The sequence below is a fragment of the Ursus maritimus genome, unplaced genomic scaffold, assembly GCF_017311325.1.
Source record: "Ursus maritimus isolate PB19 unplaced genomic scaffold, ASM1731132v1 scaffold_31, whole genome shotgun sequence".
Taxonomy (NCBI): domain Eukaryota; kingdom Metazoa; phylum Chordata; class Mammalia; order Carnivora; family Ursidae; genus Ursus; species Ursus maritimus.
In genome coordinates this window covers 4089014-4106194 of record NW_024425675.1, presented here as the reverse complement: position 1 = coordinate 4106194, position 17181 = coordinate 4089014, and the positions used below count along the sequence as shown (strand labels likewise).

The 17181-nt window shown below is 40.9% G+C and overlaps 1 protein-coding gene across 4 annotated transcripts in view; it reads right to left on the bottom strand.

The window, feature by feature from the left end:
* The window catches only part of NRP1 (neuropilin 1), a 134872-nt gene extending 118030 nt beyond the window's left edge, over window positions 1-16842 (bottom strand). For all 4 annotated transcript variants that reach the window (XM_040645270.1, XM_008683906.2, XM_008683907.2 and 1 more), the window contains exons 1-2: window positions 16459-16842; window positions 12902-13076 (exon numbers count right to left, since the gene is read on the bottom strand). In XM_040645270.1, coding sequence (XP_040501204.1) covers window positions 12902-13076; window positions 16459-16531 — 248 coding nt within the window. In that variant the 5' untranslated portion in view covers window positions 16532-16842. The remainder of the gene's footprint in view (window positions 1-12901; window positions 13077-16458) is intronic.
* Between the last annotated feature and the right edge of the window lie 339 nt (window positions 16843-17181).

The following is a 17181-nucleotide window of genomic DNA, read 5'->3' as shown; positions in this document are numbered from 1 at the left end:
AGTTGTGGGGATGTCAGAAAACACTCAGCACTCAGGACATATGCCTATACTGTCAATACATGTGATGTCTCTAACTCCAAAACAGATTATGGAGATGAGTGTGAGACAGAAAGCAAAGCTTTCGGTCAAGCACGACCTCTGCATATTTGTTGAGATTTAGCTAAAGCTATTCACATGTAGAAATCTCGGTTTTTTAAGAATAGAGATTTTTACAGGAAAAATGTAAGGTTGACTCCACTACCCAGGAAAAGGAAGGGTTTACCATGTAAATGAGAAGTGTAAGTGTGCATTTTAATAGTCTGATTAAGTGAGAGCTTTTCCTAAAAAGCTGACTTGGTTCTTCCTTGCTAGATGAACACCCTGGAGAAGACTCAGTTGGACGTCAGTTGGTCCATTTGATTCGGAAATATTAATTAAGCACCTATTACAGGCGAAACACTATGCTTGGCTCTGCGAGTGGTGGAAAACAATATCCTTCTCTGTTCTTGAGCACCTTATGAACTAGTTGGGTGAAGAGTAGCAAAATATTAATGATTATGACATATGACAGTACAGAATATTTTAAAGAGCATGAAAGATGTAGAAACACAATTCTTGTGGGTGTTGGATGACAGAGAAAGAGAGACCACATTTAAATTGTAGTTGGTTATCAGAAATGGCTTTACAAAGGAAGGATTTCAGATGGAACTAGAATGATGTACATTTTTGACAGGGACACAAGGTATGTGAAGAAAACATCCAATGAATAGACATGGGGTGAGAAAGCAGGGGTGTCTAAAGAACTACAAAATATTTTGGGAAGAATATATCAGGGAGCCACAGGAGATAGACCAGAGGCACAGGACGAAGTTATGTTGTAGAAGACTGAGAAGCACAGACAGAAGTAGGGCAGGGAATGGGAAGCTTAAGGCTTCTAAGCAAAGAGGAAGAATTGAGAAAAGTCCCTTAATGAGGCTAATGCTAATAGCACCGAGAATGAGTTAAAAAGTGTTAGGATTTGAGCAGTAGTAGTAGAAATGGAACAGAAAAGATAGACACGAAGGGTATTGTAGATTTGTAATTTAGAGGCCTTAAACTGACTGTACAACTGACAAATAGAAATTGGGAGACATTCCAGAATGTCAAGTTTGGATACACAAGAAAGGAAGGCGTCAATAAGAGAAAGAAAAAGCAGGGGTGGTGCAAAGTCTGATTTTTTCATTTGTGGCTATGGTCTACCACTCAGGCAGTCAACATTGTCTGGAATGGATTTGGAGGTTTGAGTCCAATGCTTAGGTCAAATGTAGGGCTGGACAGAAATTTGGGTATTATCTGAGCTGAGTAGCTAAGATCAATAAAGCTATTCAGGGAGAAGACATTCAGGGCAAAGGCAAAACCTTGGCCAATGTCTGTCTTTAGCTTTAGAGGAGAAAGAGAAAATCCAAAAAGAGAGGTAGGGAGGAATCCAAGATGGTGCAGTATGACAAGATGCAGGGAAGAAGAAAGCTCCAATGTACAGAGAGTAGCCCATTGCGTATAATGTTGTACAAAGGGAGTGGAAATCAGGGTCAAGGCAAAGCCAATGATCTGGGGGTTAGAAGAGTAATTTGGGATGTTCCATTGGAATGGAACAGTTAAGCAAGTGGTTTCAGTCCACTGGAGGGGATAGGAATGATGTTGAAAAGAGTTAAGTGAGAAGGTAGAGCAGTAGAGTGTAGATGGTCCTTTCAGTACCGGTGGCAGTAATAGGGAAGGCAGAGGATGAAGGTTTGAAGGGTAACAAGTTCCCGGGAGGACTTCTTTTTTACTCATGAGTAAGGAAGTCCTACAGAATCTATTTGACCTGAGGAGGCCCACAATCGTCCCACAAGAAGGAAAGCAAACCCCTTCTGCTAGATGAAGTGGCTTTTCATCATAGTCACAGGGACCTTCCTCACTATTGGGAAATCTGTCACAACCAGAAATGGAGGAAGGAGATGGCAAAGTTAAAGGACCTGGGGCCACCAGAAGTAGAGGGACAGGGACAAGAATGGGATGGACCATTAATTTAAAAACATGTATTTTCCCAGTTGCTTTTCTCTATGAATTTATAATACAAAATCCACCTAATTTCCTCTTTCTTACACACGAATATAATGGCTTTTCGTTAACTGCTTGGAAAGGACTGACATCCCGTCTGTCGGAGTCACCATGATCCTGGCTTCCACCTTACATAAAGTATGGACTGCTTTATCATCTGGATGTGCCAAATATATTTATAAGTTCTCAGGAACACGTGAGAAAAAGCCATTAATGCTATTATCAAGTTTGTGAGATTGAGATAGCATCTTCTGTGGGATTTTTCCAGAAACTCCACCCATCAGGAGTTTTAGAAGACGGCCATTATAACCACTTATCCAGCCAACTTATTCTAAGAACATTCAGGAACTCTTGTTTGCTGAATGCATGCTGAACATGAGATACCATCTCTGCCGCGGACATGTGCAGTGCTTTTGAAATATTTACAAGTGCCTCCTCGTGAGGATGCGGACGTTATTGTTTACAGTCTGAACTTATTTTAAGGAACAAAACCTCCGGATGCACTTCCTGCTATAGTACGACCTAGGCTTTATTTAACATATTTCTCTTGTATCATAAGATACTTCCACCTTCATTATGTCATCAACACTGTGTCACTGACATAGGTAGGGGAAGGAAAGAGAAGGAAAAAGATGAACCGAGGCCGTGTCTGGGCTGTGGGGGTCCATCGGAGCCTAATGCTACATCTCCCTGAGCTGCACTGGTTGACACCGTCAAAGCCACGGTGTTCACAGCGCCATAGCCAAGCCGAGCACAGACTGGGAGCCAGTCCTCCCGCCCCGAATCCTGCCTCACACATGGGGATGAAGGGCAGACGTGCAATTATGATCCAAATGCCTCTGATCCTCGCCAGAACACTTTTTGCAGGAGCTGCTAACAGAGTCCCCTGACAATCAGAAATCCCCAGCTTGAGTTAATGAACTAACGCACACATGGTATGAGACTAGATGAGCTAAAGAAGGAAACGAGGATGTGTCTTAAAGGACTGAACCACGATCACCTAACAGTTACTCAGGGACAAAGAAATTGGCAGTGGAATAAAGGATAAGGAAAACGTAAAATTTTTCCTTAAAAAAAGGGAGGGGGGGCCTGGGTGGCTCAGTAGGTTAAGCGTCTGCCTTTGGCTCAGGTCATGATCCCAGGATCCTGGGATCCAGCCCTGTGTCAGGCTTTCTGCTCAGCAGGGAATCTGCTTCTTCCTCTCCCTCTGCCCACCCCTCCTACTCGCACTCTCTCTCTCTCTCTCAAATAAATAAAATCTTTAAAAAAAAAAAAGAAAAAGAAAGAAAGAAAAATCCAATCAGTGCTAAAAACGCCACTCTTCCCTCTGCCCAGGGTCAAGAATCTTCAATGAAAAGTAAAGTTATGGGCTACCTCTTGCAGAAGTGAAGAGGCTGTTAAGGCAGTTTGGGTGATGTTTTGGCTCAACAGAGCCAGAGCTAAAAGGCGTCTCAAACAGACAGTGGAAGAGCAGCTGGCTGCGCACGCGGGGGGCCCGCCGCTCCAACTCCGTCGCTCTCCAGACCACCTGCAGGCCTTGCCTGTGTGGCTGCGCACTGTGGCCCCAAGTCCCAGTTCTGATGTCTCTGACTGGGTGGGTGGGATGGAGGAAGAGGAACCTGGACAGATCTCGAGAACGCAAAAATGCGGCTACCACCTATACCCAGGAAGTGGCTGCTGCCAAGTCTTTTCGAAAGACTGGCTCTCAGACCAACTGACCACCCACTTGAGTAGTTATCAAAATTGCCCCTTTTGCTCTCCCTTCAGTGAACTTTGCTATTCTCTCCTCCAGACTGCCTACGGTGAACCACAGACTCGACTCGGGGCAACACTGTTTGCTTCCAGACCTCAGTTTTGATAAAACTGTCAGCTGTGGCGTTCCACTAAACTGCTATGTGCAGAGCATTGTGGGGACGTAGAGGGTAGAGATTCAAGTAAGACATGGTGTCTGCCTTCAAAGAGCTCACCACCTAATGGGGCAGCAAATCCTTACCTATCCAGTCAGAATGAAGAACCCGGACAGATGGGTGGTAGGTGAGAGCGCCTGTGTAATACAGTCTCACTGTCAAATTCGTGAGGATTTGTCTTTTCTGGTGGCTGCCATTTTTTCCAAGAGCGGATTGATCCAGAAATTAAAATTTTCATACATTCTAATCATCTTTTTTTGTGGCCAACTGTGTTACAAATAAATGCCCACTTTCCCAAGTTTTTCAAGAACAGACAGGCAGGTCTGAACCGAGAGAAAAGGTCAAACCGCAGCCTCATTTGTCAGGTGTCACTCCATCTAAAACAACATCACCTCAAGTGAGAGGAAGTCAGGCTACCAAGCTTGTGGGGCTTCCTTTATTTTCTTCGACTCAAGACCATGTTCTTTTTTTCTTTAAATTTGGGAATTTAGTGCTTTTAATTTTTTAAAAAATTATCTCTGAAGGACTAAGATTTCGACCGCATTTTATTTTTTTCCATGCCATTTCAGTGACTGTTTCTATTATACACAAGAGCTTCCCGGCCCGTAGCATCTGTGGGTTGGAGAGTCAGGCAAGGAGTTGGAATCGGGAATATATTGACTGGCCTTTGCCACCTCTGGCTGTTCTAAAGAAATTTAAGAGCTCGAATAAGGAGACATTTAGCATCCTCTTTCAGACCGGGACTGGCTGCTCTCTCCGTGACATGCCACTCACTCACAGAAGCAACAAGCCATCACCTCCAACCTGGCCGGCTGATTATACAAGTATCTGACCAGATAAAAACAAAATACTCTGAAGCATCTGTTTCTTCTCAAAAAACACTCTTCTGTTTCTCATAGGAATCCAGTGCCTGGGCAAGCATTCTCCCTCTTAACCCTTACAGAGTCGCCATGGCAAATACAAGTACTGAAATTTTACAAATAGGGGAGATGTGGGAGAGCAAAACTTTCCTGACATTTGCCTGAGATGAAGTAAATGAGCTGTGCTTGGAAGACAAGGCAGCCTTCTGACTTCCGGGTCTGTGAGGAAGCGCTGCAGGCAGCTGGGATCTCACAAGTCCCTTTGAACCAACTGTATAAACCAAACCCTTGTGCTGCCTGGTTATCAGGCTTTAAGTAAATATTGTGTTTGTATGTGCTTTGTGCTTTCAACCTCCACCAACCAAAGGGACTGGAATTTAGATATTTTCCACCAGGATTTCATCCCCAGGTTCAGGCAAGTTTTTACTGAGTGGAAAATCAGCAATTGGTTGGAAGTTTCTGTGCACAGTTTTTAGCAGTTTTTACCTAATCTGAAGGGAGAGTTTAAAAATGAAGTCCTTCCTCAGGATGAGTTGGTTTGTATTCAAAGTTTTGTGAGGTATTTCATAGAAGAAAACAGCTGTTAGAATACCACATGAGCTCGCAACTCTTCATAAAAGGTACCCCCTTCAAAAGGCACGTCCCAAGCCCCATCAGTCACAAAGGTGGAAAGGTAGTTGGGGCAGCCGCTGAACATTCGGGCTCTGTTAATCTAACTTTTCTAAACCTCAGTGCTGCCATCTGTAAAATGGGGATCACAGGAAGACTGAGTGATACTGTGTGCACAGATTGCTTAGTGGGTGTCATGGTGGGTATAGAGTGAGGACCCAACAGGAAGAACCAGCCACGGCCATTCCTTCCTAAACACTCCACTGATTATTTAAATTAAAGGAAAAAAAAAAAACAAACAAACATGGTGACTGAATAAGATATAAGATGTGTACAATATAGACCTAGGCTCGAGCAGGAGAAAAACTCAGTTAAAAGGCAATTGAGTGGAGAGAAGCCAAAAGATGATTTTTCCTCTCTGCTCTTCTGCAGAATTTCGTAGAGTTCTCAATGAAGGAAGTTCAGTTGCTAAACTACGGCAAAGACTAAGTGATTTCAGCCATAAGCCAGCATAATGTGTTTGGCATGCTTCACAGCCAATCTGAGAGTCATCCTGACCTCATGCCATCCCTAACTGACCTAGATACTAGACACAGTTCCATCAACCACAGAATAGCAGGAAAAATCTTTTTTTGAGGTGCTATGTTCTGCCAAGTCACTGACTCCTACAATCAGGATTGATTACAAACACCCAATTAGGAGGCATTTGGAACCTGATCTGAACACTAATCTTGTCTCTTGTTCTTCTTTGGGCTTAATGATCAGCCTTGATGAATACTACAACGGCAATTAGTTAAGTTTATTTTGTAGCCTCCTTTACAAGCGCACACACACATGCACATATGTGTTTGTGTGTGTGCTTCTGCCGGAGTATGTCAGCATGCATGCAAGTATCAAGTTTTGTGCTGGAAAAAAAGGAGCTGAGAATATGCATGCCGGCTGAAGGCATATGTCTCACTTGGATCGATTTTTAAGTGTCTGCTCCCCAAGTGAAATCTGGTTGGAAATGCCATGCACATGTTGATTCAACTTGGTAAGATTTCAACTAACCTTCTCTTTTAGCTTCTCATAAAGGTTGTTTCTTTCAAATTACAGAGATGCTAATGCCCAACAACCTTGTAATACTCAAAATTCATTATGATCAAATGTGATTGCTTATAGTAAAAAATAATAAAGAACATTAATTTTATTAAACACATGGGGTTTTGCTCAAATTAAATCAGCGCTAATAGGGAAAAAAAATCAAAAAGAAGAAAGTAGATAATTATCTGCCTGAGCAGTAACCAGGGAGGCTGCAGGTGGTAGCAACAGCATTGTCCAGCGGCTGTTCTGAGAAGGGTTCATTGTATCCACTCAAAGATTGTTTAATTGAATTGAGCTTGGTGCTGGTGCCTCCCACACAGCTCATGTTGGGAAGTTACTTGAGATGAAAACCGACCATGAAAAACTGAAATATAAAGCAAGGGAAGATTTTTCTGTATTTGCCTTGCATCTAAATTAAGCCCTAGATGGAAAATTCTGTGTGTATTTTACCATACCTAGAGTATATGTAACGCATACAGGATATTTCAATCACTGAAAAACATTAGAATACACTTCAGTATGACTCTGTTTTTCTTTTTTTATTAGAAAGGGAAGAGTATGCATTGTTCCATCTCTCTTCCAAAGAGTTTTACCACATTCAAAGGATAGTGCCTACAGATTTCTAAGACTATAGTTTAGTTTTGTCTCATTTTGAAATTTATAAAACTGCAATCACACAAGTTAGGACATAGTCGTCCTTGAAGCCAAAGGCTAGTTGGACATAAGGGGAAATTCTTCGTAGGAGGCTGGAAATGTTTACTCTGGATTGGTTATATTGTTGTGCTCCCCTTGTAAAATGTTTTCAAACTTTACACTGCGTGTCTTTTTCTACATACATATTGTCCTTTAATTAAATTAAAAGTACATATACCTCTATATTTAATACAGAAAATGGAGAAATATTTTGGCTTAAAATACTCACTGTTTTCCATAAAACCAAGACTTCGTTTTGGTCTAAGTGATACTCTAAAACACAAGACTGGGACTAGAGTAAGACACTCACCTCAAATACAGAAAGCTAAAACCTCCCCAATCAAGGTAAATAATATTTTAGTGCAGCATTTTAAAAAATCAAAATGAATGAAAAAACCCATGCTGAACAAAGTAAAAAAAGAAAGGATCGAAACAAAAACTAGTACTCAAGGAAACCAGAAATGGAACTTATATTCCCCAATTGCCAATAAATGACAAAGCGACCACTGTATAATTAAATTTGTGGAAACGATCAGATCTGAGAAACTAATGGGAGATTAATTTTCATTCAGTGAATTTATAGTCCATGAAAATAAATGAAAAGACCAGTGTTTCGAAGTTTGTAACAACTTAGGTAGTTTTAAAAGTAGCATTAAAGAAGCGATGTGTGATTTATTCCAACAAAATTTGAAAACTTGAATATCATCTCGATTTAGTTAAAATTTTCTTGTAGTTAAACTTCATATGAAGTTACAAAAGTGAAATCTCCCTTTGATTGCATTGAATCAGGGAAAAAAAAACCCACCTATTTTTGGTTCCACTAAGAAGGGATTACACATCTAAGTTATAGACAGAAAAGCATCTATACCAGCTTAGCCTGTGTCTCGGTGAAATCCTACAAAGCAGCACCAACAAATCAGGCACTGAAGTCAGGAACCAGTGAGTAAAAAGGCCACTACTGAGCTTTCTCCCTCCAATACTACCACCTTTTTAGACTCTTTCTGGAGCTCCACATTCATTTTCTTAATGTTTTTAACCCAACGTCTGTGAAATTTTTATTGCTCCCCAGATGAGGACATCTGATCTGAATGTAATCACACACCTCTTTGCTCAGCAGTATTTGTCACAACCCATTATAAATTATCATGCTGATAGTTTGCATTGCTGGGAAACCGGAAAAGTTCCATAAATTCTAACTACTGTATCAATGACATTCTTGTTTATTATGCAGATATAAAGTTTTATGAGATTCAAGATGTCTGCGTTACCACCGAAGAAAATTATCGTTGAGTAAGATCTAACTAGCTCAATGTAGATGTAGAAAACCATTTACAGTGCACAATGAACATTGCTTTCCAAAGAACACTCAGCAGGTTGCTTTTTTCTTTCTTTTCTGCTTGTAACTTTGCCTTGACAGTTCACAAGCATAGAGGATTTTGCTAGTGCATTCCCTCCACACCTTCTCCTTCAGAACATTCTCAAGCCACCTTTAATCAACATAACAATAAAATGAGACAGTGTTGTGACACATCTCGCACAATGTTAGCCCACAGACAGATGTTCTCCTGCTCCATGGATTGATTGATTGATACCACACTTTGTTCAATAAAAGAATTCAGGGAGTTATAATATTATGTTTTTGATGCTTATTTGTCATGAAACCTGACTCATAACGGAACCTGAAACATAGATTATTGCTTTTTAAAACTATCAGGCACAACCCAAACATTCATTTTTCCTAAGGAAATAACGCCCCTTGATATTCACTCTAAAAACTCTTTGTAAGGTTAGGTTCATCGTTTGTTTATGCTTTGGGTCAGTCTCCGTGCTCTTCACATGAAAAGTTGTAACTGTCTACATGTTGCTGTGTGGTTAAAACTATGAAATAGTTTTTAATTTAATTATAAATAAAACAATACAAATGTAAATAAGAATAATTTCCCTCCCAGAATTCATCTATTTAGTTACTTATCCATCCCTACACTCAACAAAGAAAATTATTTACTTGGCTTTTAAGGAAGTTTCTCAACAAGAAAATGTGCTAAGGAATCGATTTCTTAAGCTTTCACGTGGTGGAAGTTGACTGTACAAATACTAGATGGTTTGAAGGGCAGTTGCCGGGTGTATTTTATGCAGATCATTCCATTACTGGATCTAGATATTTAGTTTGACATATGCTTAAGTTTCATATTTCCAAATGTTCTAACCCTCACCAAGTTGTATGAGATATCATAAGAGTGACGATAACTTCTTTTGAGAGAAGCTTTCAACTTTTCAAAGGGCTTTTGTATCCACTACCCCATTTTATCTTGCCAATAACCCAATGACATTGTTAAAGCAAGTACTTGTTATTGCTATTAGACGTATAATATAGCTGAAACAGGGAGAAATATTAAATATCTCAAATAAGACAATTAGCTTGATCTCAACAGGAATGGTAACTACAAGCTTGCTAGGTGGTTGAATGTGGTTTGGTGTACCTAATTGTGTATGCTCTCAAATTCCTTTTATGGAAGTACCCTAGTATGAATTTCAAAACAAAAACAAAAACCCACACCACTGTAATAAAAAACAAAAACAAAACTATGCTTTTGCACATTCAACGTAAAACTTTGAAGTCTATGAATTTGTTCTTCCAAGGGTTATTGGTATTTTCTACTTTTGTAGGGAATTTTAACTTTAAAGCTGTGGATTCTTCTTGCAGCCTTCACAAAAGACTGTAAGAATTGTGCCCCATTTGTAGAATCTCAACTGCAACCTTCAACTGTGACCAGGAGTCATGTGGACCAGCCTGGACAGATAGTGACAGCAATGACTTCAGTTGCTCTTCCTCTATCATTCTTGGAATTTTCATTGATAAAACAACCAGGTAGCAGCACTTCCAAATGTGGGTGAAAGATATTTTCTATGCCATAATCTCCATTGACTTCATCAGGCTAAATATATCAGTCTTTCAAGGCTGGCCAGGAGATGGCACCTTCAGAGAGAACAAACCCTCAGTTGCTACCATTAAAAAGCATTTCACTCTGGAGCCTTAAAAAAAGTCTCATCAGCAAAATGACAGAAACAATCTTCTTACCCACGTCAGTTTCTTGAATACCATGCTGATGTCACTAAAATTGTCCCTTCCTAAAAATAGTAATTATCCATTTTCTTGTCATTTTTCAAAAAGAAAACTGAGGGGTGCCTGGGTGGCTCAGCTGGTTAAGCATCAGACTCTTGATTTCAGCTCTGGTCATGATCTCAAGGACCTGGGATTAAGCCCCACCTCGGGTGCCATGCTCAGCATGGAGTCACCTTGGGATTCTCGGCTTCTGCCTCTGCTCCCTGCACCCCTGCCCCCACTCATGTGTGCACATTCCTTCTCTCTATCTCAAAATAAATAAAGTTAAAAAAAAAAGAAGGCCTCAAAATGAAGAAAGAAAGAAAGAAAGAAAGAAAGAAAGAAAAAGAAAGGAAGGAAGGAAGGAAGGAAGGAAGGAAGGAAGGAAGGAAGGAAGGAAGGAGGAGACTGAGAAGGTCCCAATTCCACCATACTCCACCTCACATCATGGTATGGCAAATAGTTTTTGAAGATCTACTGTGTGTCAGACACTGTTATAAGCACTTAACATGTATTAACTCACTTGACTGGCTTCCCCAGTTATGTGCTGGAACTGGTTTGCACCAGCTCACAAGGACCCATCGCACACGTCTCTTTAGGAGTACACAGGTACACAAGTCTGTGGACAGTGACCTCACATGGATAGTTTGAAACTGGTCACGGTGGGAATATTTACACTACAGAAATTGGTAAATATTACCAATGAGGACTTGACCCACCCCCTTCCATGATCCGGTCATTCGACATTGACCAGCATACCACCACTAGCGGCTCCTGATTATTCTGAATTTTTTAACTATTATATTATACACAGACATGGTCACAACTCTCAGATCAGGATTTAGCAGATATGAGTTTACTAAAATGTAATGGCACCCTGTCTTTGGGAATAATGTTATTACTTGAGTGTGTTTTATGTTTTATGTTGCGTTTCTTAAAAATATCTTTTAGAGTAGCTTAAGTATTGTCAAAAAGCAAAAAAATAAAACACAGCAAACTAAAACAAAATGAAAGAGAAACAAATCTCCAGGTTGTCTAAGTGATTGACATTGTAAAATCGCCATACAGAATAAAGTCAACAGTAACAACAAACTCCCTGTTTCCTAGCAGTCACTGGAACACTGTTAATGGCAACTTTCATACAAGATTAAGAAGTCCACATAAAGCCCTGAAGCACAGAACAAGGATTCAATTGGAATCGTCATAATTCTATTACACTGTAGTGTATGCTGATTATTTGGAAATTGATCGATGAATGCATGCTAATTCTCTAGGCACCAGAAAGTTGAATTAACCAGATGACCTCATTTCCCTGCCCATGAAACACTAGTTTTACCCCACCAACTCAACAGGTGGTTAAGGACCACCTACAAGTGGGAAACTTTTCATATCATTCTGCTCTTCCCTAAAAGGGCTATGTGTTTGCAAATAGAACATTTTTTAATAATGAATGTGCCTGCACAATAATGTTTATATCCAATGGAAATTGTAGCCTATTTGCATTGTATACAATTATATCAAACTGGCCCATTTTAAAAGTTCGGAAAACGTATCAGTCCCTGAGAAACACTTTAGATTTGACATTTAAGTAGATTGTTTTCCTTTGCTAAAACTATTTCTATATCCTAACTTCACTGAAGAGAGATATGCAGGTTCAAGTATCTGGAGAATATACCCTGTGCAGGTTGGCAGAATGGGGTAATGTGGGCAAGACAGAGACAAGCGGTCTGCTGGGTGTTCAGAGAAGAGCAAACCTGCACCTGAGTGGACTGCTTGCGCTTGCAAAGTTAAAACACATTTTCCATACTGTGCAAAGAAAAACCTGCACAACTAGTTCTTTCACATAAAGTGAGGAAATATAGACTGTCTCTATAGTGAGAATGTTTTCATAATAATGAAATCTGGCATAAATTGATGCTTAGTCACTTAACAATAGAAGGAGTTAGCAAGACTAAAGCAGGTGGATGAAATACCAATTTATATTTGAGTCCCATTGTATTCACTGTGCATTAACAATTTTTTTTGCATTTCCCATGAGACTTGCAGTCATTAATCTACTAAAAAAAACCTCCTCATCCAACTTACCCTATATGCCTCATTTTTATTCAGTGACAATTTGCTTTTGTCATGTCCAACTCAATAAGATACAGTCCTTAACTCACAAAATGTGTCACAGATTTGTTAAAAAATATCCAGCCTCGTCATCTGTTGATGCTATATATACTAGTAATCCACAATATTTAATAAAAACCCAAGTGAAAGTTGGGATTTCTAGTTCTTCCCCTTTTCAGGGGAGAAAAAGAAGCACATAGACACATTTCTTAACGAAAGAGTTCTGAAACCAAAAGTGTTAACAGGAAAAAGAATATGAGAGATTATGCTTTTCAACATAATATTCCTAGTTTGGGGAACTCAGAAATCGCTTAACATAATTTAATTTCCATACCATTGACACAGGATCTGGCCTAGATTAGAATCCCTCCTGGATCCGTTTACATCCGGTACTGTACACACAGGCTTTCCCCCCTTAGACATCCATGACCACTAGATGGTGGTGTGGTGCCCTGTTCAAATACTTTCCCACTTACTTGCAGTCTCTGTCCTCCAAATCAAAGTGAGGGTTGAAGTTGATCATAATCCTCTGGTACGGGTCGGGAGCCCGAATCAGCCATTCACATTTTTCACTTGGATGATAAGAATGAGGATAACCAGGAGACGTAAGGTACCCGGGGCTTTCAATTTTTATCGTATCGCCACACTTATCTGTAATAAAAATAACATTTTGGTAAATCTTTCCCTGACAACCCCTTAAGTATTCTGGCTTTACATATAAATTACTGGTTATTATTGCATAACTTTTTAGGGGGACCTCCCCGTGGGTCCTTCAGGTGGCCTTCATACAACCCGGCTGCGAAGGAACACTCTTTGATCCCAGGAAGGTTAGCTCAGGAGAAAAGTAGACTGAGATCTGACAGGACTCCACCCTTACCCCCTACAAAGTTCCTTCCCAAGAAAAAGGTCTTCTAGCGTTAAAAACATTAAATCCTCTCAATGGATGTTAACATGGTCCCCAGGGAGCTTCTGCTAGACTTAATTATCCCCCAAGAAGTGTAATCGCATTAAGTAGCAAGTTCTGAGTGGAAGGTGACTAAAAGAAGCTATTCGACCCCTTGTGTGGCTTTTTGATGATAAGTCTGGTCTCTGTCATTGATCAGTGGGGATTGTCATCCAAGACTTTGATTGGCTTAAAGCCAAACCTTTTGTGTTGTTGTTTTATCTGCCCATAAATCTAAGTGATTTTGAGTTATCTCTGCTCGGGAGATCCAGAGCAGCAGAGAACAAAGTGTATTTGGTGAAGCAGAAATAATTCTGCTCTACTGCTCCAGGTAAAGTTGTTCAGTCTTAGAGACCAGATCAAAGCAACTGGGCAGAAAGAAAAATAAATAGCCACACAGCATTAATTCTAATTACCTAGATGTTGGGGGAAAAAAACCCACCACACTGAGTTCTGGGTGTCACATATGGTAAACCATGGTCTCACATTCTGGGAAAGGTGAGCTAACTAGTTTTGAGCCTTCATTTCAAAAAACCCGAATGCGGAAGTGATTCACTGAGAGCCAAATAAACCAGTCACTGGGCTGCTTTATTGTTCAGTGTAGATTCTCATTGTCACTTTTTATGATGGATTTCATGCTGGAGAGTCTCAGCCTGAAATGCTGCCACATTTATTGATGCTTAATTTTAAGCAATAAAAATTTGGTGCATAAACTATGTTAGAGGAATAGGTATGAAAGCAGTGAAATATATAAGCCTATCAATCACAAATTTTCAGTAATGGTATATATAGATTTTAATATTGCATCTAATAGATTCCCTGTGGAAAGAGAATGGCATTCTTTGCTCTCAGCATGAATTTATAAATCTACAGAATTTTATTACAGGAAAACCAGGTCAAATGGAAATGAAAGATGAAGTGCACATCAAAAATGCATAAAGCTACATGCATTGCAGAAATCATTTCCCATAAATTAAAAAGAAGACAATATAAATCATATTGTTTTTCTCAATTGCTAGATGTTTCTGACCATGTATTGTAGACTGGGGGTACCCTTATACTGGTTTCCTTTGCCTTGGCTTTTAAAAACTTAAGGTTTGCCAAGAAGAAATGTTGCAACTGGAGTTCGGAATCTCAACTAATGATCATATTGGACTCTGTTATGTGATTCTAGTGAGGCTCTTCCATTATTTTCAGTGTGCAGAAAACTTGGAGAGTGACCCCATCTCATTAAGTCCCCTCCAGCTCTATACAAACATCATGGCAGTGTCTGGCATCCGTTAGAGGAGTGAAATAAAACAGCACTGCTTCTAGTCACTCCACAGAGTCACTTCAGAAGACATTTAGGTAGACTCGGTACCACACCAGAGCTCTTTAATCTGTGACTTCTGAGAAAGTGACAGTGTAATAAGATAATGTGGACTGCTAGACTCCCTGGCTCTGTTAAATCTCTCTAACAGTTGATTAAGAAAGAGCAATTTCTAATGACTCTGGACCATTAGACCTAAATAAGGTTAATGAATTAATTTAGCAGACACTGGTACTCCGAGGAGGTGGACATGGCTTTAAGAGGTCTGCTGTGTTACGGAGGCATTTACTGGCTCTGGTCACTGCAAGCCTAGCAACATGGCTTCAACCAGTCAAGCTCACAGACTGAAGCTCAGGTTCTCAGCATTCCCCAGATTTCTGCTAAGAAAATTTGAAAATATATTATATATATACACACGTATACGTGGAGACCACAACCTAAAGTCTGGAAGCTATTTGCATTAGGTTTCAAATCCATCCTGTGAACATCTTGACTCCGGATTTAATCTCAGGAGTTGTAGAGAGCAGAGGCTGGGTTACTGTAATTTCTAAAGTCTAACCACTTGACCTCTTTCAATTGGAGGAGAATGTTATTTCATCCTTTGCCAGATTATAGAAAGATGCCACCAACTCGGATTCATTAATAAATTGAACTCCACATTCATGGGTGTGTGTGTGTGTGTGTGTGTGTGTGTGTGTGTGTTGCCTCTAAGCATATCATTTAGAACACTGCTTGGTAGCTGTTGGGGGGAAATCTATTGCTTCAATCACAAAACCTCCAAAAAGCATATTAGAGAGATTAACTTCCATCATAAAGATGTGATTTAAATTCCTCCTGGTATGAACCCCTCCACTTGTGGTCTCTTATTAAAACAATATACCACAGTAAGTAGTGGGTGTGCTTTTCTTCTAATTACTTTGATTGAAATCTAAGCCAGACAAAAGTAAATATTTGATAATTAGTTAATAATAATTGCTGAAGACTTACTGTAAAGATAATCTCATACCCTTGCCTTCACCTACTTTAAAGTGTAAGTTAAACACGCCTACAACCAGATCACATTTTTAAACACATTATTTAGATTAGGGGATACTGTTTATAACCCAGCCGTCTTTCATTTACTTAACAGTGAGTGGTTTTAAAAGCTAAGGGGAAGCTGCAACTAGGTTAGGGATTTTCAGATATCCTGGTGTTTTACACTGTATATATCAGATTCCTTTATTGACACTACGTAACTTTCATTCATACTTCAGACAGATTAGGGGTGATTTGCAAAGGCGGAGGAGAGAGTTCCATCAACCAAAAAACCGCTATCTCTTGCAGGCACCCACCAGAGGAAACGGTTTCGAAGAGCTGCAAAAGAACCAGGAAGTTCTCCTGGTAAAGTGTGCATTAACTTTCAACAGCCATCAAATTTTTGAAAGGGAGTCTCATCTAATTGCCTTTGGGAGGAAACATTATTAAGATAATTGGTGTGCTGATCCTAGAAGGTAGGCAGCTCTGCCGTGTAACAGAGGTAGGAAAACCCCCATAACCAAACAATCAACTTCAGAAGGGAGGCAGTGGACTTGAAATCTTCCTGCCTTAAACCGCCTGATCTTATGTCTTTATTTCTCCTCCTGGACGAAAGTTTCCTTCGCCCAGGAGGTGGCTATTGCCGGTTCACCCCGACAGCTCTGCGTGAGTCTCGCGGCTGCGGCGGGAAGCCGAACCCGGCCGGACGCGGGCAACCGGGGAGCCCGGGCGCCGCGCTGTCACACGCGTCTCCGCCTGTCACTTACCGTTGCGAAAAGCGCTGGCCAGGGCGAGGGCGACTGCGAGCGCGGCGCAGAGGAGCGGCAGCCCCCTCTCCATTCTCCCTTCGCCGGATCCCCAGGCAGGCGCGGGAGAACGAGAACGTGCGGGGAAAATAGAGCAAAGGGGGAATCTAAACAATCTGAAGAGCTTCAACTCCGCCTAGAGCTGTAAAATCCTCAGTCCGTCTTGGAGAAAAGAGAGCAGCGAGGCAATGCCTTGATCCGAGAGAAATGCTTCTCTTTTTGTGTCTCAAGTCGCCTGCATCCTGTCATTTAGCTCCGGTTTCCTCTCTCTTTTCCCACACTTGTTCCTCTTCCAGGAGCCACTGCCCGGGCCATGTCTCAAAAAAAAAAAAAAAAAAAAAAAAAAAGGGAGGGGGGGCTAGCCGGGGGAGGAGGGAGGTAGGGAATCACAGCAAAGCCAGTTTCCAGAAAGAAAGAAAAAAAAAAAAAATCCGGCTTGTTTCTGGACCCGTTGGAGCCGAGGAGCTGGCGCCCTGGGGAGGTCCGGGGTGTCTGCGGAAGGAGAGGAGCAAGCAATGAAAAGATGAGCGGGAGACAGAGGAGTTTCACCAACTGCACCCCCGCCTCCCCCACCTCCTCCGTCCTCCTCCTCCCCTTCTGGAGCCCTTCCCTCGCTTCCTCCCTCCCCTCTGCCGGCACAGGCTCGCCAGTAATTGCCTGACAGGAGACTGGGAGGAACAAGTT